General features: G+C 49.8%; 1 protein-coding gene across 3 annotated transcripts in view; it reads left to right on the forward strand.

The window, feature by feature from the left end:
* Positions 1–25,437, forward strand: part of PPP2R5E (protein phosphatase 2 regulatory subunit B'epsilon) — a 445,062-nt gene that overhangs the window by 249,155 nt on the left and 170,470 nt on the right. For all 3 annotated transcript variants that reach the window (XM_078660324.1, XM_078660322.1, XM_078660323.1), the window contains exon 11: positions 3,834–3,953. In XM_078660324.1, coding sequence (XP_078516450.1) covers positions 3,834–3,953 — 120 coding nt within the window. The remainder of the gene's footprint in view (positions 1–3,833; positions 3,954–25,437) is intronic.

Below are 25,437 nucleotides of genomic sequence, written 5' to 3' on the forward strand. Positions count from 1 at the left end.
GCTACCCCTCTGGTCCTAGTTTCCTGTTTAGAGCTTGCCAGCACCCTGAACCCTAGTTGCTCCAAAAGATATGTCCTACTTGATTCTATATGGGTCTCTTGTAGACATACCAAATCCAATCGCATAGTTTTTAAATATGCTGCAACTCTCATCCTCTTATTCGGCTCATTTAGACCACATACATTGATTGATGCTATCCTACATGCCATTGTACCACTATTGGTAAGTGCCAAAGAAAATAAGCATTATTTGTCATCATCAAGCCAGTTTGTGTACATCCGGTATTTCCTAAATACATAACAATGTGCCAAATCTTATAAAAATGTTGCAGTTCCGCCCCCCCCCCCACGGCCACCCCCTCCCTCTCCTCCCCTGCTCTGCCCCCCCCCCTCTCCTTTACAGGCAAATAGGTCAACAGACCTATGTGTGCCCGCCTTAGATTGTGCAAGCCGCATCCCTCCCCCGCTTAGTTCAAATATCTTTCTGTGCTCCCCTTAAACCCATTCTCTCTTATCAATATTGTATGTGCTCATTTCTCTTAACCCCCCTTCTGCTTCCTCATTTCTTCCAAAAAAAGCTCAGCTTTGATCTCAGAGTTGAACATCCAAGTTTTCCCCTTCACTATTACTTTGAGTCTGGCTGGGTACAGTAAGTATGCTTCCATGCCAAGGGCTTGAAAGGGAGCGATCCTCTGCCTCAGCTTCCACCTCCTTTCTACAGTAAAATGACAGAAGTCAGGCCTGGCAAAGAAGGTGTTGCCTTCAAAGGTCCTCCTGCTCTCTGGCCTTGCCTTACTCAAAATCTCCTCTCTGAGCAGGAAATTCCCAATGTATACTAGAATTGCCCTGGGGTGGTTTTTCTGGCCGTCCCTCCCTGCTCCTCCAGTAGCCCCGGCTTTCTTTACTGTGAATGGGAATCTGTGCGCCCTCAGAATTTCTGTTTCCCACTGCCACTGGGATTCTGGAAAGGCCCCTTTCAACAGGTTTATTACAAATTGTCTAACGTCCTGCCCTTCTGTCCCTTCCGCCACACCCAGCAATCGAACATTATTCCTCCTCCGTCTATTTTCGAAGTCCTCCATCTTCCAACGCACATCCTCCGCCATCTTTTCCTGCTCCGTCTTAAAAGACTGCCATCTCCCAACATCATCTTCCAGCTTCCCTGTGCGCTCCTCAACCTCTGTTACCCGATCAACCAACTCATCATATAGTTTATTAACCTTCCTTAGACTGTTCTGGATTTTCTTTGATGCCTGTCTCGCTCTACGGCTCTCTGCCCTTGCTTCACTTTGCATCTGCTTAAGAGTCACGAATAGAGTGTGGAAAGGATCCCTTTTGAGAGGGGATAGTACCAGCTGTTGCTCCCTCCGCCATGTTACCAGGCTCATCTTCCTCCTGGTATACTTGCGAGGTCGCTGAGTAATCCCATAAGAGCCGTTTCTCTAGTTTAGCATGTCTTTTCTTTAATGTGGACTCCTTCCCCGATGTACTGATGCCTGATTCAGTACCTTCATGATCATCATCCTCCTCTGTGTTAGACACTGATGATAGTGCTGACTCCGAATCTTCATTCACTGAGTAAAACTCTCCTTCCCCTTCTATAGAGGTACCATCTCCTCCCCCCTGGGAATGTTTGCTATTGTTTAACTCCCCTAGGAGTTTCTGATTCACTAAGCAGTCCCTGCTGCCCCAGGAGCCAGTTATTTTCTCGGAGGCATTCATCTCTTCTTCCACGAGCAATAGGGCTCCTAGCATGTCAGCAGTTGTATTTTCCTTATTCCCCATAGCATTATCCATATTCATATTCCCTCCGCTCTCCCCTTTACCTCCGTTTTTGTCCAGCGTTTTTGGTTGCACATCTCCAGCGTTCGTTCCGTCAGCCTGTGCTGCTGCAGTGTTCTGACTCACTTTCCCTTTCGGCGCCGCCTCAGCTCGTTGCCTTGCAGCCAAGCTCACAGAACCTTCAGCGTCACCGTCAGATACGTCCTCGAGGACGTTTCCTGAAGCCTGATTGACAGCGTCTGCTTCGCGGAGGGAATCCGAATCCAGCATCTCTATTGTTTCAGGAAACTTTGCTGTCAAAATCTCCGTCATGGTAGGTTGCCGCATTCCCGTTTCGCGTGTATTGCCTTTGTTTGCTTTGCGAGCCTCCACTGTAGTGTTGGTTTTGGGGATCATACTCTGTTTCCGCATGTCTCCTTTCTTTATTTTCTCCGTCGGAGGGGGAGGAAATACTTTTTTGATCGCTCCGGTATTCTTCCCTGCCGGAGTGTCTACTTTTAAACTAGTATCCGTCCCTGTCTAAGCTGCTGCTGAGGGATCAGGCATCTTTTTTCCCCTCTCGCTCGCCTTCTCCTGGTTAGCAGCACGGACTGGTAGTTTAGGAGCCATTAGGTGCTCGGCTACGACTCTCAATATTATTTCCTTCACTCGGACCCAAGCCTGTCCGATCCGGAGCGCTTGCTTTTTAAGATGCTGGGTTCTGGATATTCCTTTGAGCCACCGACGTCCGATCTCCATCAGAGGCTGTTCTCATAGGTAGCACAGCATTATCCTCGGTACATCCTATTCGTTGCGGGAGAGGGAGAAGATGCGACCTCTCAGCACAACGTTGCAGCGGCCATCTTGCCCCCGTCCAAAACACTGTTGGGGAGACAAGGCTTCCTAAGGGCAACTCCTGGTTGGCCATTTTTCCTGGCCACAGCCCCTAATGCAACAAATCTTATTAGAAATAACTTTCATTGGCCTTTATTCCGATTGACCCCGGATGTCACTCAAAAAATAGACCTCAGGAACTTGTACAAAGCAACATTAAACAACTAATCTATTTAACAAAACGTTAGATAAGCCAACGCTGTTTCACTTTTCGGCAAATGCAGGAAAGCTCAACATGATTCAGGATTTTTTCCCTGATGAAGGGCGGCATTCACTGCCCGAAATGCATTGGGGTCAACATTAATGTGTTATAAACAATTTGGAGAGTCCATTTTGGATTCATGTAAATAAAGCAATGACTTCATGAAATCAATGAGCAAAAAAGCATTGCATAATACATTAAAAAATACATTGATTGCAATTTTGGATTATTTTTGGATTACTTTGGAATAATCATATGAAATTGTTCATCAAAAGCTGTGCGCACAGAGGGGCACCTGCCGAGTGGGGAGGTGCAACTTCAGTTATTTCATAATACGCCCAAGTTTAGAGGACGATACCTCGGCGCACGCCCATGAAAATAACATCTAGCTACACTTGGGTGTAATTCAACACGAAAAAGGATTGCGTGATCCAAAAACCTGTACACTCAAAAAATTGTGACAAGGAGGTGTTGGAAGTTGTCGGGTATGATGATCATAGCATTACCACACACATTAGATTTCAAAGAGACACTTTTAATGACTGCCAAGCCACTGGTTATTGTGAAACTATGCCATGTTTCCTACTTTTACAGAAGACCGCTCCAATATAGTGCCTTGTAAAAAGTTCATATGTTCTTTGTGGCTTTTTACTATATGATCATATGAGGCACCTGAAATAAAAAGTGCCAGGATAGGTGGGATATTCCTAAAAAGAAACCCCTTACCAGCTAGTCATAGTACAAACAATCGATCTGTGACTCTTTGTCTTAAGATTACTGACTAATGGGATATAACTTTAAGAAAACGGGCACACCATAGTCCAATCTTAAGTGATGTCCATATGCCGCACTCCTTCCGGATACTATCCTCAGATTGTCATGAATAGTCCAGTTTGAGGAGGTGTTGTAGGACCAAATGTTTATTTTGATTGACATTTTCATAAAGTATGCTCTCCTAACTTTATTTTCTTTCCTAGGTCATGTTTCTTGGTGAGCTAGAAGAAATCTTGGATGTCATTGAACCTACACAGTTTGTAAAAATTCAGGAACCCTTATTCAAACAGATTTCCAAATGTGTGTCTAGTCCTCACTTTCAGGTCAGTGTTTTTTCTTTTTTTTTTATAGAAACTCTTGCGGTAAGTAAATATGGTATGCAATTGATTACAAGGAAGATCCTATTCTCCTTTATATAACCCCAGTTTCATTCCTCATTATGTCCACCGGACCTACAATGATTATATGAAGCTCAAAATGCATTCTCTTTTATTGAGGTGTTGAATCCTTTTATGTATCATTCTCTCCAGACACATTTATAATAACACATTGATAATAAGACATCCCAAATTCTTGCTGTGGAAATGCATGGTACATACCTTCATGAAGACAGCTGTATCAGAGGGGGGGGGGGACAAAATTAATTTAGGAAGGATGCAGAGATAATACAAAACATTTGCACTCTATAATTGGCAGCTTAAAGGGATATATTTTTAAATAAAAAAGTTATTAGACTATATCAGCATATGTCATATAAAGTGACAATGAAGTTATTAAAATATTCTTGTGGAACACTACACAACTTGTTTTTCTGATATAGTACATCTAACCTGCGCATTCCTGATAGCGATGGTAGAAAAGTAGCATTGTTCTACAGACCCAGTCTCTTATAGAAATACATCTGGGTTAGTACAAATGCACAGTAGTATTATATTAGCCAAATGTCTGCCATACTTAAGGCTGGGAAACAGACAATGAAGCATATAAAAAAATATTCTTTTGGCCATGCTGAAGATGTACAAAGGGTGTCCTTTGACTAGATGTCACAATAAAGGTTCTAAATCTTCAGCCAATTGCACTGTTATTTGACGTTGCTAATATTTGTTTATACCACCATGGCTGTCTGAGATCAGAAGTGCTGAAATTAATAAACAACTTGAATGCAGTCTAGCAGCAGTAGCATTACTGACCTTCTAGATTTACTCAAGTACCCCTTTTCCGTTTTCACTGATTCAGGTAAAATATAGGACTTGCACGACATATGACAACCTCAAGGTTAAAGACTTTAGTGGCTTATCTAAACAGTGACAGTGCTGTATTTAAAACAGCACACATTTAACACTTTTGGTTCAGATAAGCACTGCTGTGCAGATAAATTGCATTGAAAACCTCCTTTTGTTTAGACACCTCACCAGTACACTTGTTTATATTCCCATTAGTCTCAAATTTTACATGTCAGTGAAATGCAGTTGTTGGAAATAACCTTTCTCTAGTTAACCCCCTGTGCCTGCCCTTCCAACTCTCTTGAGTGCCCTGACCATCTTCAATCCTCTGTAAATCAAATGATGCTTCTTCCGTATATTTGAGGTATCCTAGATCAGTTTGCCTTTCAAATTGGCTAAATAACCAGTGGAAATAGTCACTGGAACCTGGGATCACAGGACACGTTTAAGAAAGGAATAATGTTTGCTTTTGTTTATAGTTTGAAATCAGGAATTATTGGAATCATTGAACGTCCTTGGTTTTACTCATAACTCAAGTAGCCTAGCTCATGAGGAGGGTCACTCACTAGATCTTGTTTTACATTGAATTTGAACTTCTTTCAAGCATTGATATAATTTCTGGATTCATCCATTCTTCATTTGTCGACCTTTTCACTGTGGGATGCCTTGGCCAAAAATCATCCTACAAAAATCACAATCTGGTTTCTGCCATGCAAAAATATATAAAAAAAACTTAACATCTGATAGAGACGTCTAGCTGCAGATTCCTTACCTTTGAATTATCCCCAGGCACCAGACTGTATCTGCAAATTATTCTACAGCAGTACCTCTGCGCTTCGATAGAGGGCGTTGAGCGACTCCATAATGTCACCGTCCACCTGATGGGATGTTGTCAGAGGCCATATAAGCACTGCCCTGACTCCAGTTTCTTCCTTTCTGTGCGGATCCAGTGAGCAGTTCCTCTGGCCATTTTTGGCCTACCACGACAAAACTGTGTGCTTTTTTTCTAGATATCTTCGAGGTCCAGTGGACTTTGATGTCAACCCTGCACCCTCACCCCATTTGCATTGTGTAGGAAAGTGCCCCTTTTTGCATGGTTACCCGCCACATTTTGCCCAACACATGATGCACTTTGATTTGGTGTGCCCTGGGTCCCTGCCATTAAGGGTCCCTGGGCCTGTGTTCTTTCCCAATGCTGCACCTTTGTACCCGCAATTGGCACATCTCTGGCCACAGGTAAGCCCCTTATAAAACGTTCCATGGGTGCTGTTAGAAACGGGATTTCAGGTTGGCTAAGACTTGCGCAAAGCAAGGCAGAAACCACCAGTCAGGGCAAGGGAGATGCGCGCCGAAGATAACCCCTGCTCACCCCCTTGGTAGCTTGGCACGAGCAGCCAGGCGTATCCCGGAGGCAATGTGCAAAGCGTTTGCGCAAAACACACACACACACAGCAGCAACACCCTAGGCACACTACAAATGGAACTCCAATAAATCTGTGCACACCATTGCGCAGCATTTATCAATACCATTTTACCATTAATACCATTTTATACATACCAGACGTGACCAGGCTGCGCCTCTCATATCAGGATTTACCACTGACACACATTTCATCAAGGAATTCCCCCATGAATTCCTATGGGAGGGCAGGCCAATCTCACTAAATGGAACACAGAGCACACGCACTTTACACTGGGCCACAGTGCTAAAGTGCCCAGAGGCCTAAAACCACTACCACTACCACTACACAGGGAAAAGGCTAAGAGTCCGGCAAAAAGTTTAGGGGTGGTCCCGCCAGGGGCACTGTGATAAGGGAAGGCCTCTAAGGGCTGCAGCACCTATTGTGCCACCCTTAGTGTCCCTGTACCTTAATACCCACAAACTGCCATTGCAGGCTGTGTTTTGGTGCAAAAAAAAAAGTGAAGAGTCGACTTGGCACACATCCCCATTTACCATGTCACTAACCCACTGCCTGGGTCTTGGGTATGTCACTTCTCTAGCAGGGTGCACTAGCCCCCAGATGAGGATAGAGTAGCATGAGCCCTGTCCCCCTTAGTGTCTGAGTCCATTCTTAGTCATTGTACGTTTAGTAAAGCCATAAAGAGCATATGCTCTGGGAGCCGAACTCCACAGCTCCATAATGGGAAGTTTGGCAGCACATTAATGTAAAATCCACACTGAGTGCATCTTCGAGATGCCCCCTGAAAAATGACCAGCCCTAGTGTCGTTCCTGAAAGGCTGCCTGCCATTTGCCACCGCCAGACAGGTTTCTGGACCCCTGGGTAGAGAGCCTCCGCTCTCTGGGTCCAGTAACAAAGCCCATTCTGGGCAGAAGTGTCATGCCTCCTCCCCCAGGACTGGTTGGGTCCATGAGAAGGAAAGCTTCAAAGGTCTGCTGCCTATGTAAGCTGTACCTGCCTTTTGCTGACCCAAGCGACCGGCTTCCACCGGTTCTACCCCCCACTTTGGGTGGGCGAGTTGGCTGGAAAATAGAGCTAGGAGGAGAGGTGTGCCCTCCTTTGCCAACGCCCACCCCTCAGGTGGACGAGGCGAGGTGAAGCTCAAGTTCCCTCCATCTTGGAGATGAGGGGACCCAACCAATTAGGCAGAGGCTCATGACCCCCTCCCACTGGAGGGTGGCATGATAGTGGTGTACTCACCCCAAGGAAGGGACCCTTTGGCCCCGACCTACACACCCCTTTTAACGGCCCTAAGTTCAGTATTTAGGGCTGACCCAGAACCTAGCCTCTTCAGATTCGAGGAAGAAAGCCTTGCTGACCTAGGAAGAAGACACCAACAGCTTTGGCCCCAGCCCTACCGGCCTGTCCGGACTTAAACCTGCTGACAGCAAGAACCCAGACGAGTCCAGCAGCCAGCAACCCCCAGAGCCCGGAGGACCTGCCCTGCACTCATCTAACAGACTTGTCTCCCATAAGCACCGGACTTGCTCAAGCCAAGATTCACCCACAGAATTCGGACCCAGGCGGCTCAGCAAATCTGTACCACTCTGTGCCAGACGCCCACAGCACGAGCTAGTGGCCCAACACCACGAGGTCTCTCCAGCGATCCTGACCTGGGAACTGGTGATCCCAGACCTTCCTCAAGCGCCTGCAACCTCAGCCTGAAGGGTCTCCCCGACTGGGACAGGCACTGGTAAGAAGAACCCAATGCTTCATCTGTATGCCTTACAGGTATTCCTTCATATATTTCTGACACAATAGTACCCCTTACAGGGGATTCCACATGCCGTGCAAGTGGGAAAATCGGGCACTTTGTTCTTCTGGCCTTAATGTTTGTTAGGCTGTGGGCCTGCCTCTCTCTCTGTTACTTCTCTTCCAAGGGATCCTCATCAAAGTCATAAGCACATGAATATTCCCGCCCATGTGCGGGACGCCGGAAACACATATCATATATGTGAAAATCATGTTCGAGGCATGTGGGCTGCTAAATTCATATCTATTGCATAGATCGCCGCCTAGTGTTGGGTCCGGATGATTGCACATTGTTGTCCTGGAAGAGTCTTCGAAGTATCACGAGATAGGTGGCTCCTCCCCTGGACTACAGTGCGCATGGGCATCGACTCCATCCCCAGATTGTTTTTTTCCGCCATTGGGTTCGGATGTGATTTCGACGTCTCCGTGTCGGAATCGAAAAACTTACTTCTTTAAGGCCAAAAGGCCTTCGTTACCTGCGTCGGTATTGTTCGCGTGCGGTCTCGAGCATCATCCGACTCTTCGAGTCGGAATTCTGCGGAGTCAAGTAACTCTTCGGACATCGAGGCCCTCTCGTCGTAGCAAGAGCCCGACGAACTTATCATGGAGCGGAGTCCGTTCAAGTTCTGCCCCGTCTGTGGATCCAAATATCCACATATCGACGTGCATCCAGTCTGTAACAAATGCCTCTCGCCGGACCACAACGAGGCCAACTGCATGGCCTGCTCTAAGTTCAGGTCAAAGAAAACGCTCAAGCTTCGGCGCGCCTCGAGGCCCAGCGAGCGGCTCCGGCACCCGACGACATATTCGACCCCGCAGAAGACGGCCGAAGCCATCATCTTCAGATTTCACCACCGTCGACGGAGGTAGAGGCCGATCCCGGAGAACACATCGAAGGACAGGGCCAAGACCTTGAATACGTCGAGGAGGTAGGGGACGACGAAGAAGTTTATGGGGCCGCGGAAGATAGCTCGGAGGAAGAGCTATGCCCCGAAAGTTACATGACTCAGGCTCAGGTCACGGGATCGCCACTCGGCCTTACCCACGACCCTGCACCGCTATCCCCGGCCCCGCCTTCTGGCCCGGCCACGGACGCACCAGCCGAGCTGCCATTGCACGTATCGAAACCGAAAGCGAAACCTTCGGAATCGTCAACATCAAAGATGGCCGACATCCCACCAAAAACGAAACCGAAACCTTCGGATCCGACCACACCTAAGATGGCCGACATCCCAACAAAAATATCGAAGCCTGCTCCCTCATCGACTCCGTCGCCCTCCGGCCCTCCGAATTCGAAGAAGGCTGTCGAGTCGACAGCGCCGCAGAAGGTGGCCAAGGACCCGTCCTCGAAGAAGGTCGTCCATCCCGTGTCGAGCACCGTTGCTCCGGCGCGGTCCGCTAAGGCTGTTGACACGCCTTCGGACGCGACTGCGGCGCCGAAGAGCAAACGCACGGTCGAAGCGAAGTCAACTAAGAGCCACGACCCGAAGGCCGGAGGCACTACGCATCGGCACAAGGATGCCGGATCTGCGGCAACGGCGCCGGCGCCTAAGCCTACAACGGAGCCGAGAGCCGTTGGAGCCGAAGATTCGTCGGCGGCTTACTCGTCAACACCGAGGTCCTCAGACGCTGCCGAACATCGGGCATCGGTTACCAAACCCTCCGCTTCTTTCACAAAACAGGTCACCGACTCCCTCAAACGTATTCGGGAGAAGACTTTGTCGTCAACGGCTCCCACGCCGTCGGCTCCGACACCGGTGGACACGCCTGCGAAGACTTCGACCAAGCTTCTCTACACTCTGCCACCGAAGGTGGCACCGAAGGCATTTGCAAACAGATCGGTGCCAAAGATCACTGACACGTCAGAACCTTCGACGCAAAGTGGCCGATCAGATCGACATCCAGCCTCAGAAGAACACTCTGAGCATTACATCGATGCCGTAACGGGGAAATTGACCCTCTATAAAAGAAAGATCACTTCCCAACCATTGGAATCCTATGTCATTCCACTAAAAAAGAAAAGGCCGGCACAGGACATTCCTGCCCTTGTTGAACCTATTCAGCCACCACCAAGGAGGAGTCCATCACCTTCCCCCAACCAGTCAGGGGGAGAAGATGATAACCAGGATGACCAGTACAATTTCCCAGCTGACAATGACCCTGATGGTCAACAGGACTCATATGACGACACTGGTGACCAGGGAGGACATCAGGTGGTACAGGACCCACAGGGGTTTGGTGCACGTACATCACCAACTGAGGATTCCGCAGCATTTAATGCTTTGATAGAGAGGGCAGCTGCAAATCATGATGTGGACATGCATGCTGACCCGGTGGAGGAAGATTTTTTGTTTGACACTTTCTCTGTCTCAGAAAGAACTGTTAAGACACTTCCTATGCTGAAAGGTGTCCTTAAGCATGCCCCAGAGATCTTTAAGGAACCTTCCAGGGCAAGAGTGGTGAACCCACGTATCGAAAAGAAATACAGGCCAGCACCTGGGGACCCTGCATATATTCGGGGACAGTTGCCTCTAGATTCGTTGGTGGTCGCCAATGCCCGCAAGAGGGCAAACTCCCAAACAACGGGTGACGCTCCTCCCCCAGACAAGGAGTCGAAAGTGCTTGAGGCATCGGGCAAAAGGGTGGCTGCGCAGGCTGCCAATATCTGGCGTATATCAAACACACAGGCACTATTGGCACGATACGATAGGGCGCATTACGACACCCTAGAACAGCTCCTTCAACACCTACCTGATGAGTTTAAGGAGGCAGCCAAAATTCTCATACAAGAGGGAAAGCTCATCTCAAACGCTGCAATAAAGTGTGCACTTGACGTGGCTGATACAGCGGCTAGGGCGATTAACACTAGCGTCATGTTAAGGCGACAAGCATGGCTTCGCATATCAGGATTTAAACCTGACATTCAAACAACAATACTCAACCAGCCCGTCAATCCTGACAGACTGTTTGGCCCAGATGTTGACACCACCCTCGAAAAAATTAAAAAGGACAATGAGACAGCTAAGTCCATGGGGGCGCTTCAGTCTCAACAATTCAGGGGGAGCACTTTTCGTCGCTCAGGAGCACGTGGTGTTACCAGAGGACCCTTGGGTCAACAGACACAATTCACAAAAGGCGGTGCACAATCCTCGTACCCCAAGCAGGGTAGAGGGGGTTACAGAGGTAACAGTGCCAAGGGCAGAGGCAGAGGAAACAACAACTCCCGTTCCTCTGCCGCCAACAAACAGTGACTCTCTGTCACTGCCCCCCGACCATCCAACACCTGTCGGGGGGAGACTCCAGCAGTTCCTGCCAGTCTGGACATCCATCACCACAGACAGGTGGGTAAGACAGCTTATCCAGTACGGTTATTGTTTGGAGTTAACATCAACTCCACCCACCATTCCCCCAAGACAACAACTCCACCCACCATTCCCCCAAGACAACGTCCTATGTCGGCAGAGCACTTGCACTTATTGCAGCAGGAAGTTGTGGTGATGCTGCAAAAAGGCGCAATCGAGCTCGTACCGGTGGAGGAGGAAGGCACAGGGGTCTATTCCCTGTACTTTCTTATCCCAAAAAAGGACGGATCCCTCAGACCCATTCTGGATCTACGCCCCCTCAACCTGTATATACTGTCAGAACACTTTCACATGCTTACACTGCAGCAGATTTTTCCCCTGCTGAACCAAGGGGACTTCCTAGCAACCTTGGACCTCAAGGATGCTTATTTCCACATACCACTCCACCCATCCCACAGAAAATACCTCAGGTTCACCATTCAAAACAGGCACTATCAGTTCAAAGTCCTACCCTTCGGAGTGACCACTGCCCCCAGAGTATTTACAAAGTGTCTGGCGACAGTTGCGGCGCACCTCAGGAGGCAGAACATACATGTCTACCCTTACCTAGACGACTGGCTCGTTCAAGCAAAGTCGGAAGAACAGTGCGCCGCAGACATGACCCACACCATTCACCTCCTTCACAGTCTGGGGTTCTCGCTAAACTACCCAAAGTCGCACCTTCAACCAGCACATGTGCGGCAGTATCTGGGTGCGACAATAAATACCCTGACTGCTATGGCTCAGCCAAACCCGGTCAGGATCGACAACATTCAGTCGCTGATCCAGAGGTTCAGACCGCAACACTCCCTACCAGCGAGAGTGTTCATGCAGTTGATAGGCATGATGGCCTCCTGCATCTTCATAGTCCCGCACGCAAGGTTGCACATGCGTCCGCTCCAAGAATGCTTGGCAAATCAGTGGACACAGGCTCAGGGACAACTGACAGACCTAGTGTTGGTGACCGGTCGGGCATACAACTCTCTGCATTGGTGGAACCCACACAACCTTTGCAAGGGACGACCCTTCCAAGAGCCTGTGCCACAGATTATCCTAACAACGGACGCATCTCTCCAAGGGTGGGGAGCTCATGTGCTCCACTACACGGTGCAGGGACTGTGGTCCGCCCAGCAACAGAAGTTGCACATCAACTACCTGGAATTGATGGCAATCTTCATGGCGCTCAAGTCCTTCAATGTACATCTGTGCAACAAGGTCGTGTTGATCCGGACGGACAACATGACAGCCATGTACTACATCCAAAAGCAGGGAGGTACTCACTCGCCACAGCTGTCTCATCTGGCTCAGAGCATGTGGAAGTGGGCCATTCAGAGGAACATTTTCCTCATGGCAGAACACCTCCCGGGCAAGGACAATCAGATGGCGGATCTGCTCAGCAGATACAGCCATCAAATGCACGAGTGGGAGATACATCCATCAGTACTCCACCCGTACTTCCAGCAGTGGGGTCATCCAGAGATAGACCTGTTTGCCACAAAGGAAAACGCAAAATGCCAAAGCTTTGCCGCCAGGTTCCCTCACCCGGAATCGCAAGGGAATGCGATATGGATGAACTGGTCAGGCAGATTTGCGTACGCTTTTCCCCCAGCGCCTCTCATTCCGCTGGTGGCAAGAAAGATAAAGCAACACTCGATGACGCTCATCCTGGTTGCTCCAACGTGGGCACGCCAACCATGGTACACCACGTTTCTAGAACTTTCCGTGGTACCGCATCAAAGGCTGTATCTCTCCCCAAGCTTCTTGACGCAGAACCATGGCGACATTCAGCATCCAGATCCGCAACAGCTCAATCTGGCGATCTGGCTCCTGAGGTCCTAGAGTTTGGCTACCTCAACCTGCCTCCAGAATGCATGGATATCATACGAGAGGCAAGAAAGCCCACTACCAGAGCTTGCTATGCAGCAAAATGGAAGCGGTTTGTCATTTACTGTACAGAACGCAATATCAACCCGCTAGATGCATCCATTCCTAACATCATCTGCTATTTGTTACATCTTTACAAATGCAATCTAGCGTACGCTTCCATTCGGATACACTTATCCGCCATAGCGGCTTATCTCCAGAACAGGCAGCATCTCTCTGTTTTTAGGGTGCCTGCCATTAAAGCCTTCCTGGAGGGACTGAAGCGAGTCATTCCACCTAGAACACCACCAGCTCCAGTGTGGAACCTCAATGTGGTCCTCACTAGGCTGATGGGCCCACCTTTCGAGCCACTGCACTCCTGCGAACTTCAGTTCCTGACATGGAAAGTGGCATTTCTCATTGCTATTACATCGCTCAGACGTGTTAGTGAGCTGCAAGCGCTCACAGTCCAGGAGCCATTCATACAAATTCATTCAAACAGGGTAATGTAAATGTAAGTGTAAATGTAAATGTGCTGGATTTGTAGAGCGCACGGCTGCCCGTGAGCGTCCCGGCGCTTGCTTAGGGAACCCGTCCTGGTATTCCCCTGTGAGAAACCCCGGCAGGGTGTCCACAAGGTGAAAGCCAGGCATCCCGCCGCGAGGGATGTAGGGAGTAGTACTACGCACTAACCCCAAATTCCTTCCGAAGGTGGTGTCACAGTTTCATATCAACCAAACTATTGACCTGCCCGCATTCTTTCAAAACCCACAAACAGTAGCGGAAAGAATGCTTCATACATTGGACTAACGGAGGGCGTTGATGTACTACATTGACGGAACACAACACTTTAGGAAAACACAACAACTTGTTGTTGCCTTCTCAGCACAGCACAAAGGCATCCCTATTTCCAAAGCAGGAATAGCCAGATGGATTGTTAAGTGCATTCAAATCTGTTATCAAAAAGCTAAACGTACTTTAACAATACCCCCAAGGGCGCACTCCACACGCAAGTTGGGGGCCTCCATGGCTTTCCTGGGGAACATTCCTTTGGAAGACATTTGTAGAGCAGCCACGTGGTCTACACCACACACATTTACCAAACATTACTGTGTCGATGTGCATTCCAAACAGCAAGCAGCTGTAGGACAGGCTGTTCTTAAAACACTCTTTCAGACTTCTGCAGCTGGCACGGGCAACCGCCCTTAAGGGAGGGACTGCTATGTATTCTATGCAATAGATATGAATTTAGAAGCCCACATGCCTCGAACTGAATATGCTACTTACCAGTATGCATCTGTTCTTGGCATGTAGGGCTGCTAACATTCATATCGCCCGCCCTCCTCCCCGGTGCCCGTAGCGGCTGCAGATACTCTCTTGCATTCAATCATTAGCATGGACATCCTTTACACTATTTCACTCCATCTCTGCCACAATGGCTAAAAACAATCTGGGGATGGAGTCGATGCCCATGCGCACTGTAGTCCAGGGGAGGAGCCACCTATCTCGTGATACTTCGAAGACTCTTCCAGGACAACAATGTGCAATCATCCGGACCCAACACTAGGCGGCGATCTATGCAATAGATATGAATGTTAGCAGCCCTACATGCCAAGAACAGATGCATACTGGTAAGTAGCATATTCAATATGTAGCTCTATATCTATATATATATATTTATCTATATATATATATATTATATATATTATATATATATATATATATATATATATATATATATGTATATGTATATGTATATGTATGTGTATATGTATATAAACACATACAATGCAGCCTTCCTTAGACATGCTGAACAATGCTGCAAGGGAAGTCTTTGCACATAAATACATTCCAGTAAAGCAGGGAGAAATAAAGCCTTTGAAAACTGCTTTATTATACAGCAGAAAGGCTGCATTGTAGAAAAAACATCAGTTTAGAAAGCTGAAAAGCTAACCCACAAACAGTAACAATAAACTCACCGTGCCTTTAAGGCAGCCATGACCCCTAGCTCCCATCATGCCTCAGGGGTGACAGTTAGGTCAATTGTTCTTTCCGGCTCCTTCTGACAGGACCCTGGTTACTTCAGCTATACCTTTTTCTGATTGTTGTCAGAAAATACTTCCAATTTTGAGGTTAAACCTTTTTACTTCGACATCTTTTTACTGTTGAAGTGTTTTTCTACTGTTTTTGAAGGGTTTGGGCATTGTTTTTCCATTCCATTCTTTTTTTATCCTTGCCCCTCCTATGGCAAAAAGAAGGCAAAAACAGACTCCCATTCTGTCTGTATTTTATGCCTACCTTCTGACCATGATCCACAAACCTGCCAACATTGCCAGCTACTGTCCAGAAGAACTTTGTAGGACAGAGAGAGGATTCGCCTCTATGGGCCGGCTGAGAGGAGAAGATCTTCCTCCAGAGGCCGGTCGCCGTTGAAGAAGGAGAGAGCATCCACAAGTAAGATCCCAGTGTGCTCTCCATCGGCGTCGGGCTCGGCACCTCGAATCCCTTCTTCAGTGTCAAAAACGTAGAGAACACCGGTCGTCGTCGAAGATCACAGGTACGTCAATCCCTCTTCCGTCGTCAACCAGGCGACGATCGGCATTGAGGCATCGATCTCCGTTGAGGCGGGCTCGAACCAACGTTGAGAGACAGGTCTCTGTCGTAGCCGTCGAGGCGGCATTCGACGTCGAGACATGCTCAGTCGTCGCAGGGTCACCGGCGATCGACGTGGAAGCGCAGAAGATCTCCGTCGACGTCAACAAGGCGACTGTCGACGTCGAGTCAAGCGCCACCGTCGCAGGTTCATCAGCGACCGGTGTCAAAGCATACCTCTCCGTCGACGTCAACCAGGCGGCGTTCATCGTCGAGACCGGTATCATCACCTCCGCCGGCGTCGGAGCGACTTTCGGCGTCTAGGTCCAGATCATCACCAGTGTCACATTCGACGTCAAGGCCAAGAAAGTCGACGTCGAGAGAATGTTCGACATCGAGGAGGATTTCTCCGTCAAAACGTTCATCGGGGAGATCACAGGCACGCTCACCCTCAAGAGCAAGGTCTATAGGCTCCAGGCATTCGACGTCACTCCACAACGTCGAGACGCACAGAAAGGTCAACGTCTAGGAGGCGTTCAGGATCCGGAGTCTCTCCCATTATGGTGACTCAGAGTAGATCGATGTCAAGGCACTCGCCAGCGACGTCTCATAGCTCATCGTTACGGAGATCGCGCTCCCGCCTGGGTGCCCAAGCGGGCGGGTGCTTCGTCCCAGGTGGCGTCGGGTGCTTGGCGCTGTCGGCGACTTCAGTCCCGACGCCGCAAGGCCCCGCCGTATCCGTCGGATCCGGGTCACCGCTGGTCGACCTAACGACCCCTCCTCCGGTGTAGACTCCTAGAGAAGAACAATACTTCTATGATCCGGCCCCATCATTTGAACCTGAATACCAGGAGATGGAGGACGAGGCGGATTGGGAGGAGTCTGAGGACCCTCTGGCACGGGAGTGCCAGTCTTATCAGGACTGGGCAGGTGACCTAGGTGAGGCCAGTGGTTTGGACACTTCGCCCAACACTGGATTTGTCTCTCCTCCTACCGTGGCTACGGAGGAGGGGGCTGCCTACAGTGTGGTGTTGACGAGGGCAGCCAAGGCCTTGGCTCTTGAGCTCCCCGTCGCGGCCGTGAGGACTAACCTCCTCACTGATGTCCTCGAACCGCAGGCAAGCTCTTCGGAGCCTCTACTGCCGTTCAGTGAGGCCTTAACTGACGTTCTGTTGGGCACTTGGTCCAGGCCGCTACAGGTTCCCCTGTAGATAGGAACGTGGCCAGACGCCACCGCCCGGCCCCGGGCGACCCTTGTTTCCTGTCCACCCACCCCACCCCGAGAGCCTGGTTATCCATGCCTCCAATTCCAAAACCGCATTCCCGACAGCTCCCCCTGATTGGGAATCCAAAAGGTATGAACAGTACGGAAAAAAGATGTTCTCCTCACTTAGTTTGGGGTTGCGGTCGGTCAACACCGCTTGCCTTTTGGGCCGTTATACCCACTCTCTGTGGGACACGGTCGCGGATGTGCTGCCACAATGCCCGGAGGAGGCCCGGGTTAAACTCGCCCGCACCCTTGCGGAGGGGTGAGATGCGGCACGGTATTCTATTCGATGTGGGCTGGATACCACGGACTCGCTAGGCAGGGCGATTGCAACGACGGAGGCGGTTCGCCGCCACGCCTGGCTGAGGTCCGCCAATTTTTCGGCTGATGTCCAGAACACCCTTATGGACATGCCGTTTGATGGCCGTCGCCTCTTTGGCGACAAGGCAGACAGTGCGCTTGAGCCCTTTAAGGACTCCAGGGCTACGGCCAAGTCCTTGGGCCTGTCGGCCCGTGCCAGCAAACTGCTGCCTTTCGCTCCTTTCGTGGCCAAGGAAGGGGCACCCCCACACGTCCTGCCAGCCACGGGCCGCAGACTAACATCCAGCGCGGTGGCGGACGTGGTAACCGCCGTGGCATCGCCAGGGGACAACGGCGAGGCTAGTCCACATCTACCCCCACAGCATCAGCTTCAAAGCCCTCCTAGTCGGAGCTTTCAGGCCCATTTAACGCTAGTGGGGGGCAGGGTTCGCCATCACCTCCTCCACTGGCGCGACATCACATCGGACAGGTGGGTGCTGCAAATCGTCCGAAGGGGCTACTCCTTCCCCTTCGAGGCGACCCCTCCAGCCATGCCACCGCAATACCACCGCGTGTCAGGTTATCACTTGCAACTTCTGCAAGAGGAAGTTACGGCCCTCTTGGCCAAGGGGGGCATCTAGTACGTTCCTGGGCCAGAAGTAGGGTGTGGTTGTTACTCCCACTACTTTCTGGTTACCAAGAAAGGCAAAGGGGGCCTACGCCCTATCTTGGACCTGCGGAACCTCAACGGCTCCCTCCGGAAGGAGAAGTTCAAGATGCTGACTTTGGTTCAGTTCTTAACTGCCCTAGACCTGGGAGACTGGATGGTAGTGTTGGACTTGTAGGACGCTTATTTTCACATCCCTGTCCTGCCGGCCCACCGGCGCTACCTGCGGTTCATGGTATGCCACTTTCAATTTACCGTGCTCCCCTTCGGCCTTACCAGCGCCCCTCGGGTGCTCACGAAAGTGATGGCGGTTGTCGCAGCTCATCTGCGCAGATTAGGGGTGTCGGTCTTCCCCTATCTCGATGACTGGTTGTTGAAGGCGGGCTCACCCCAGACAGGCGTCAGCCACCTCTTGACTACGGCCGACCTCCTGCACCTGCTGGGTTTCTCCATCAATGTGCAGAAGTCACACCGGTGCCCCTCTCAGAAGCTCCTCTTCATCGGAGCGGTTCTAGACTCTGCACAGTTTCGGGTTTATCTCGGTCAGGTTGACGCTGCGGCTTCTGGGGCTGATGGCCTCCTGCATCCTTCTGGTGCATCACGCCAGGTGGCGGATGCGGTAAGATAGTTGCAGTGGTGGCTCACGGACCGCGATTGGGTAAGCGGCAGATCCCTCTCCCTTCCCCAACCGGAGCACGTAGTAGTGACGGACGCGTCCCTCCTGGACTGGGGGGGCCACATGGGAGAGGCGAAGATCAGAGGCCTCTGGTCTCCGGCGGAGTGCCGGCTCCACATCAACCTTCTGGAGCTGCGGGCGATCCGACTTGCACTGAAAGCATTCCTCCCCTCTGTCCGGGGGAGTGTAGTGCAGGTGTTCATGAACAACACCACCGCCATGTGGTACTCCAACAAACAGGGCGGGGTGGGGTCGTGGACCCTATGCCAGGAGGCTCTGCGTCTCTGACAATGGCTGGAACATCAGGGCGTGACCCTGGTGGTTCAACACCTGGCAGGTTTTTTGAACGCCAGGGCGGATAAACTCAGCCGTCGGTGCATGATGGATCACGAATGGCGTCTGAACTCGGACGTAGCGTAAGGTTTCTTTCAGCAGTGGGGAGAGCCTTGATTAGATCTATTCGCCACAGAAGAGAACGCGCAATGTCATCAGTTCTGCGTGTTGGAATTTCCAAGGCGGCACTTGCTCGAAGACGCTTTTCGGCGCGAGTAGAGCTGCGGTCTGTTGTATGCCTTTCCACCTATACCACTTCTGCCGAGAGTGCTGAAGATCAGGCGCCACCAGGCCTAAGTCATCGATCCCCCGATTCGTCTGCCTCTTCAGGAGGACCTTCTGTCACAGCAGCAGGGGAACGGTCCTCCACCCGAACCTGTCCAGCCTCCACCTTCATGCGTGGAGATTGAGTGGCGACAGTTGAGGCCATTTGACTTGCTTCCTGAAGTCTGCGTTGTGATTCTGGCGTCCCTCCACAAAATCGGTATACGCCTGCAGATGGAACACATTTGTGGCATGGTGCACAGCAAAGGCTGTGGATCCACTCTCTGCCCCCTTTCTGAGGTTCTACTCTTTCTTCTTTCTCTTGCCCAGCAGGGCTCTGCTCTGGGCACTCTTAAGGGCTACCTCTCTGCCATTTTCGCCTTCTTAAGGCACCCTGATCCGCCGTCTCTTCAAGTCCCCGGTTGTAAATAGGTTCTTGAAGGGCATCACTCATATGTTTCCCCCTGTTCCTTCCGTGATGCCTCAGTGGGATTTGAATCTTGTTCTGACTTATCTGATGTGCGATCCCTTCGAGCCACTTCATAACTGTCCTCTTCGTCTTCTCACTCTTAAGACTGCATTCCTGGTTGCCATCACCTCTGCCAGGAGAGTGAGTGAGCTCCAGGCTTTTTCTTCACAACCTCCTTTCCTTTCTGTCCATCCGGACAAAGTTGTGTTGCGGACGCGACCCTCTTTCCTGCCCAAGGTAGTCACAGCCTTCCACATCGGGCAGTCCATCACCTTGCCCACCTTCTTTCCACCTCCGCATCCCTCGAAAGAGGAAGAGAGGCTCCACCGTCTGGACCCAAAACGTGCGCGCTCATACTATCTGGATCACACACGCCAGTTCTGGGTGGATGACCAACTCTTTGTTGGTTACGTGGGCGCTAAGAAGGGACGGGCGGTGCACAAACGGACCATTTCTCGATGGGTCGTTTTGTGCATCAAGGCTTGTTATTCACTGGCTAAAAAGGAGCCTCCTGTGGGGCAGCGTGCCCATTCCACTCGGGCCACGGCGGCTACTACTGCCCTGGGTCGGGGAGTCCCCTTGCAGGACATTTGTCAGGCAGCTACGTAGGCCTCGCTGCACACATTCGCAAGACACTACTGCCTGGACAGCCAAGTCCGGAGAGATGGCTTTTTCGGCCGTTCCGTTCTCCAGGACTTTCTGTTGTGATTATTGGTTCGCAGATCCACCACCGGGGTTGGTATTGCTGGGGTATCTATTCTAAGGTAAGGAATCGAATACTAACCTGTTTCTTTCAGAGGCACAAGTTACTTACCTTCGGTAACGATATATCTGTAAGAAACAGTAGTTAGTATTAGATTCCTTACCGCCCCACCCATCCTCCCCGTTCTGCGAACCTATATCTAGGGTTAAGGTCAGCCCTAGTTTTATGGCACCAGTGTTGGTTTTTATCATGGCTCTGCGTTTCTGGCACGGAAAAGCTGTGTATAAGAACTGACGTCAGCGCGCGAGGGCGGCGTGTAAGTACTCCGGCGACGTCATCCCGGCGCCATCGACGACGACGACGGACGCGACGACGGACGCGACGACGCCTAGCGACGCGCAGGGGTACTGCTACGAAAAGTTTCTGGATCCAGACTGACGCCTGGGGATATTCTAAGGTAAGGAATCTAATACTAACTACTGTTTCTTACAGATATATCGTTACCGAATGTAAGTAACTTGTGCTTCACCTGCTGCAGGGCCTGGGCCCACAGTTTTTCCGAAAACTGAGTTTGTAGAGCCATAGTCCACCAGTCTCGGATCTAAACGTCCAGCACCTGCCTTATGGGCCAGTAGCACAAGATAAAGGGCTGTTATAACCTTTAGTGTTCTGCCATATGACAACATTGTGTGGAGGGAGTAGCACGGTAGGAGGCTTAGTGCGTCCCTGTCCCCAGTGCGAAGCTGTTGCAGGATGTACAGTATTATGCATCAGGAATTGACCCTCTGGTATGTATAAGGTGTTTCTTGGCTCCTGTAAGGACTGAAGGGCACCCTCCGCATAAAAGTCTCTGGCATGAGCTATACCTGCCGCCCTTTAGCCGGTTAAGTTGTGGTGCCTGGTAACGGCTTGCATAGCCTTCCTATGCCAAACGGGGATCAAGGGTAAGTATGGGAGGCGGGTGTCCGTGCCATGAATATATTTCTGCTAGCTGAACTTGGCAATCCAGATCTGGCACGTCTCACCCAGGAAGGGCAGCCTAGGGGTTGACAGTCTAATGTAGACATGTAACTCATCCAGGAGACTCCAGACATCTGCCTTCTCTGCGCATGCAGCCTCCCCGAGCTATCTCAGCGGCCATTGTAACTCAGCGGCCGCGTAGTACAGTTCGTAATTTGACGTGCCAAGACCACCCTCATGGAGCGGTCTATACAGTTTGTCAAGAGCAACCCATCCCCTACCCTTACCCCAGATCCGCTCCAATAAAAGTGACTTGAGATCAGCGATGAATCGCATTGGGCCAGGGGGCGGGGGGATGCTAAATAATAGAACAGCCTTTGCTGTACAAGTATTTTTGATATTGCCATCCGGCCCAGCGGAATTACGCACCAAGCTCATTGCCCTATACACATTCCCCCCCAAGAGATCAGAATCCGAGTGGTAATTCTGTATGCTCAGATATTTTAATGTGTCAAACTGCCACAACTGTGGCACCTCCACCCCTCCCTCCCCACCCGCCGTCTGACATCACCCAAATAAACAAGAGCATCCATCCGCATATATGGAGACCATGTGATAAGCCCCTTGCACCTCGATCCTCCACTGTTTTGCCCGTATGTGCAGTTGGCAGGCCAACAGCTCAGTGGCCAAGACAAAGATCAGCAGCGACAGAGGGCAGCCTTGTCAGGTACCCTGGTTGATATCAAACCTCTTGGATATCAGCTGCCTTGGCTTCACTCTTGCACCTGGACACACATAGAGGGCCTGAATCCGGCCCAGTATCCCGGTCCCATGTGTATCTCCTTTTGTGTCATGAACAAATAGTCCCAGCCCAAAGTATCGAAAGCTATTTCAATATCAAGCCACATTGCCACTTGAAGCCCCGTATCCCCCAGGTCAACCCTCAGTAGCCGAAGCAGCCGGCATATATTAAGGTAGGTGTTCCTGCCAGGGTTAAACCCATTCTGATCCACATGGACCAAAGTACCGATGATGGGAAGGAGTCTGTTCATGAGGAGCTTCCCCAGGATCTTATAGTCAAGACTCAACTGCTCTAGCAGTCGTAATGAGCGAACATCTAACAGGTCCCAGCTCAGTTTGGAAAGCACCACTATTAGGGCCTCATGTAGCATGTCTGGGAGATGGCCTCGTTTCCGCTCCTCATTATAGGCCTCCAGCAGCTGTGGTGTCTATAAGCCACGTAGTATTATATGGGGAGGCTGTCCATGCTTGGAGTCTTATTACGAGCAATTTGGGAGATGGCCATATGTATCTTCTCCATCTGGAGAGACGCTTTTAATTCTCTCCTCTGGAACCGATTGAGACAGGGGGAGTGGCAGTCCCAAGTTAATAGCTGTGCAATTGGGGTCCCGGAGGGATCCAGCACCGCTGCATAGCCTTCATTAATACCCCTTGGGTGTTCAGGACATGCTGCCGTCCAACTGTGATTTGTCAGCACGAACCAGCCATGTGAGCATCCTTCCAGCACTGTGCTTGTTAGCCAAGTCGCCCCAATCGTGCCACCAGTTCCCCGGTGCTCTGTCCGTAACTGGTACAAGTGCTCAACCCTCTCAGCATGCAGCTGCTCATTGACTAGTTAACGTATGTCCTGCTGTTTGGCCAATGTTCCCCTACAGAGTGTCTGACAGACCCCCTACTTGGTCTTGAGGCATTGACGCCTCACCACCGCCTTGTGTGCATCTCATTCCATCACCCTTTAGGTTTTGGAGCCAGCATTCTGCTCGAGTTACTCGGTCAAGTGCGCAACCAAATCCGCGCAGAAGTGGCCTTCAGAAGCAAATCAGTCTGGAGTTTCTATGTCTGTGTACTGGGGTGGGTGCATCCCCATCTCAAAGACATCAGTAGCGGTCAGTGATCAGACAGCGTACGTGGCAGGTATTCTGTTCGGAGTATTGAAGTACCAATCAATTCAATACACAGCAAGTGACCCAGTCAAGTGAGGACGTGGTGCACCAGTGAATAAAAAGAGAAATCACTATCCTGAGGCGCCACATATCGAATACCCCATAACTAGTCAGCCAATGCTGAAAATGCTGTGTGCTTCTGCGACAAGCCGCCACCTATGGCAGCGTGACCGAACGGTCCCTATTACCGTCTAGCATGCAATAAAAATACCCACTCTAGATGTTAAAGGTATGAGGATCATGCATCAGTGCCGGCTTTAAAGAGGTCCATGAAAGCAGAACGACTCTTATTAGGAGAATAGATAGCAAAGAGTGCATGGGGCTTACCGTCCAGACGTCCATCTATCATGACGGTAGCCCTGGTCTATCCAGACCAGCACCCCTCAAGGGATTCAGTTGGAACCAGTATTTTGAATGCAACCTACTCTGTACCCACTTTCATACATACCACTAGAGAGTGTCCTTAAACAAAAAAACAAGACTCCTATAGGTGTTATCAATTGCCCAGCGGAATGATGGGTACTGAGTCGACATTTCGATCTCGCGTTGTAAACATCTTCAACACCATCTTCAGGACTGTATTGTTTAAATGAAGTTGTAGGACCCCCCCTGTAAACATTAAAAGGGAACAGGCTGTATTACAAACACCACATTGGTTTGTATCTTTAACCCTACACTTGCAGTGAACCAAGCAACAGAGCTGCTCGTAGATACATGAAAACAGAAACCGTCACCATATTTGAAAACCATCAGGACCAATATAGTACGTATAAAGAGTTTGAGGGTAAAAGAAAATTGTGCCAGACATGCAAAAATCAGTGGAACAGGGTTATAAAGTCATATCATGCATAGAGCATCCATTTGCAGAGTTAAAGTAACCGATTTGCAAACAGACAGTAAAAAAAACTATGATTTGAGGTCTGTCTTATTACCTGCCATGCATCATAGAAAAAGTGTAAATGCATTTACTATGATGCATCTCTTTTTTAGCCTTTTTTCACTGATTTTTGCCTGAAGATGATCTCGTGGATGTTTATCCAGTGAGACCGAAACATAGAAGCACAACCCATCTTTCCTCTGGACAATTAATAGCAATAAGAGTCTTGTTTTTGTGTAAAGAAATTCTAGTTATATGTATGAAAGTGGGTACAGAGTGTGTTGACATATGTCAAAACTTTGGAACATGCACTGTCAATGTACCATGAGATATTATTTGTTCAGAACCACTGTATTATCTGTTTGAATATTTGTTTTTCCCCAATGTAAATTCGAAAACCCATACACCTGCTCATATATTTGGTTTCTTCCTCTTCAGTTCATGCTGTACATGTTAAATAATAACCAATTGATTTGAGATGTCACAGGTATCACCAAGTAATAATAATTGTTTTTGAAATACTGTTTCCAAGTGAATCCCTTGTTTGCACCTTTACCTACCTTATTACAGTTACCCAGGCCCCAGAGGGAAATTTGGGATGCCCTTTTTTGTTGTATTATACATGTAGTGTCTCAGATCGAAAAGGCTGCACCCCACCTGCGCTGTGAATCCCCAAAGTCACCCCTCCAACTCCCCCCCCCCCCCCCCTTGAGTGAGTAAGTATCAACGGGATGATTGAGGGCTAAGCCATCATGTGCGGGCAACTCAATTTCCCTACTATCAGCACAAACAACAACCACCCCCACCCCACACCTAACTCCCTGGCCTAACCAAACCCCAATGCCTCGCCACATGCATGCAGAAATACCTCAAAGCAATAACAGATTGAAATATGTAACTCAAATCCATTTTGGTGATGCAGGGCGTGGGAATTAACTGACACTGGTACCCGGCCCTCTATTCCCCTGGTGCTCACCGTCCATCCGGGGCCCATCCCCCTTCCGAATATCTCTAAATGGTCGACAGATGCACCAATTCAGACACAGGTCTTACCACCCAGGAGATCTGTTCGCTTCTGCTGTGAACGCATAATGT

This window comes from Lissotriton helveticus, chromosome 9, assembly GCF_964261635.1.
Source record: "Lissotriton helveticus chromosome 9, aLisHel1.1, whole genome shotgun sequence".
Taxonomy (NCBI): Eukaryota; Metazoa; Chordata; class Amphibia; order Caudata; family Salamandridae; genus Lissotriton; species Lissotriton helveticus.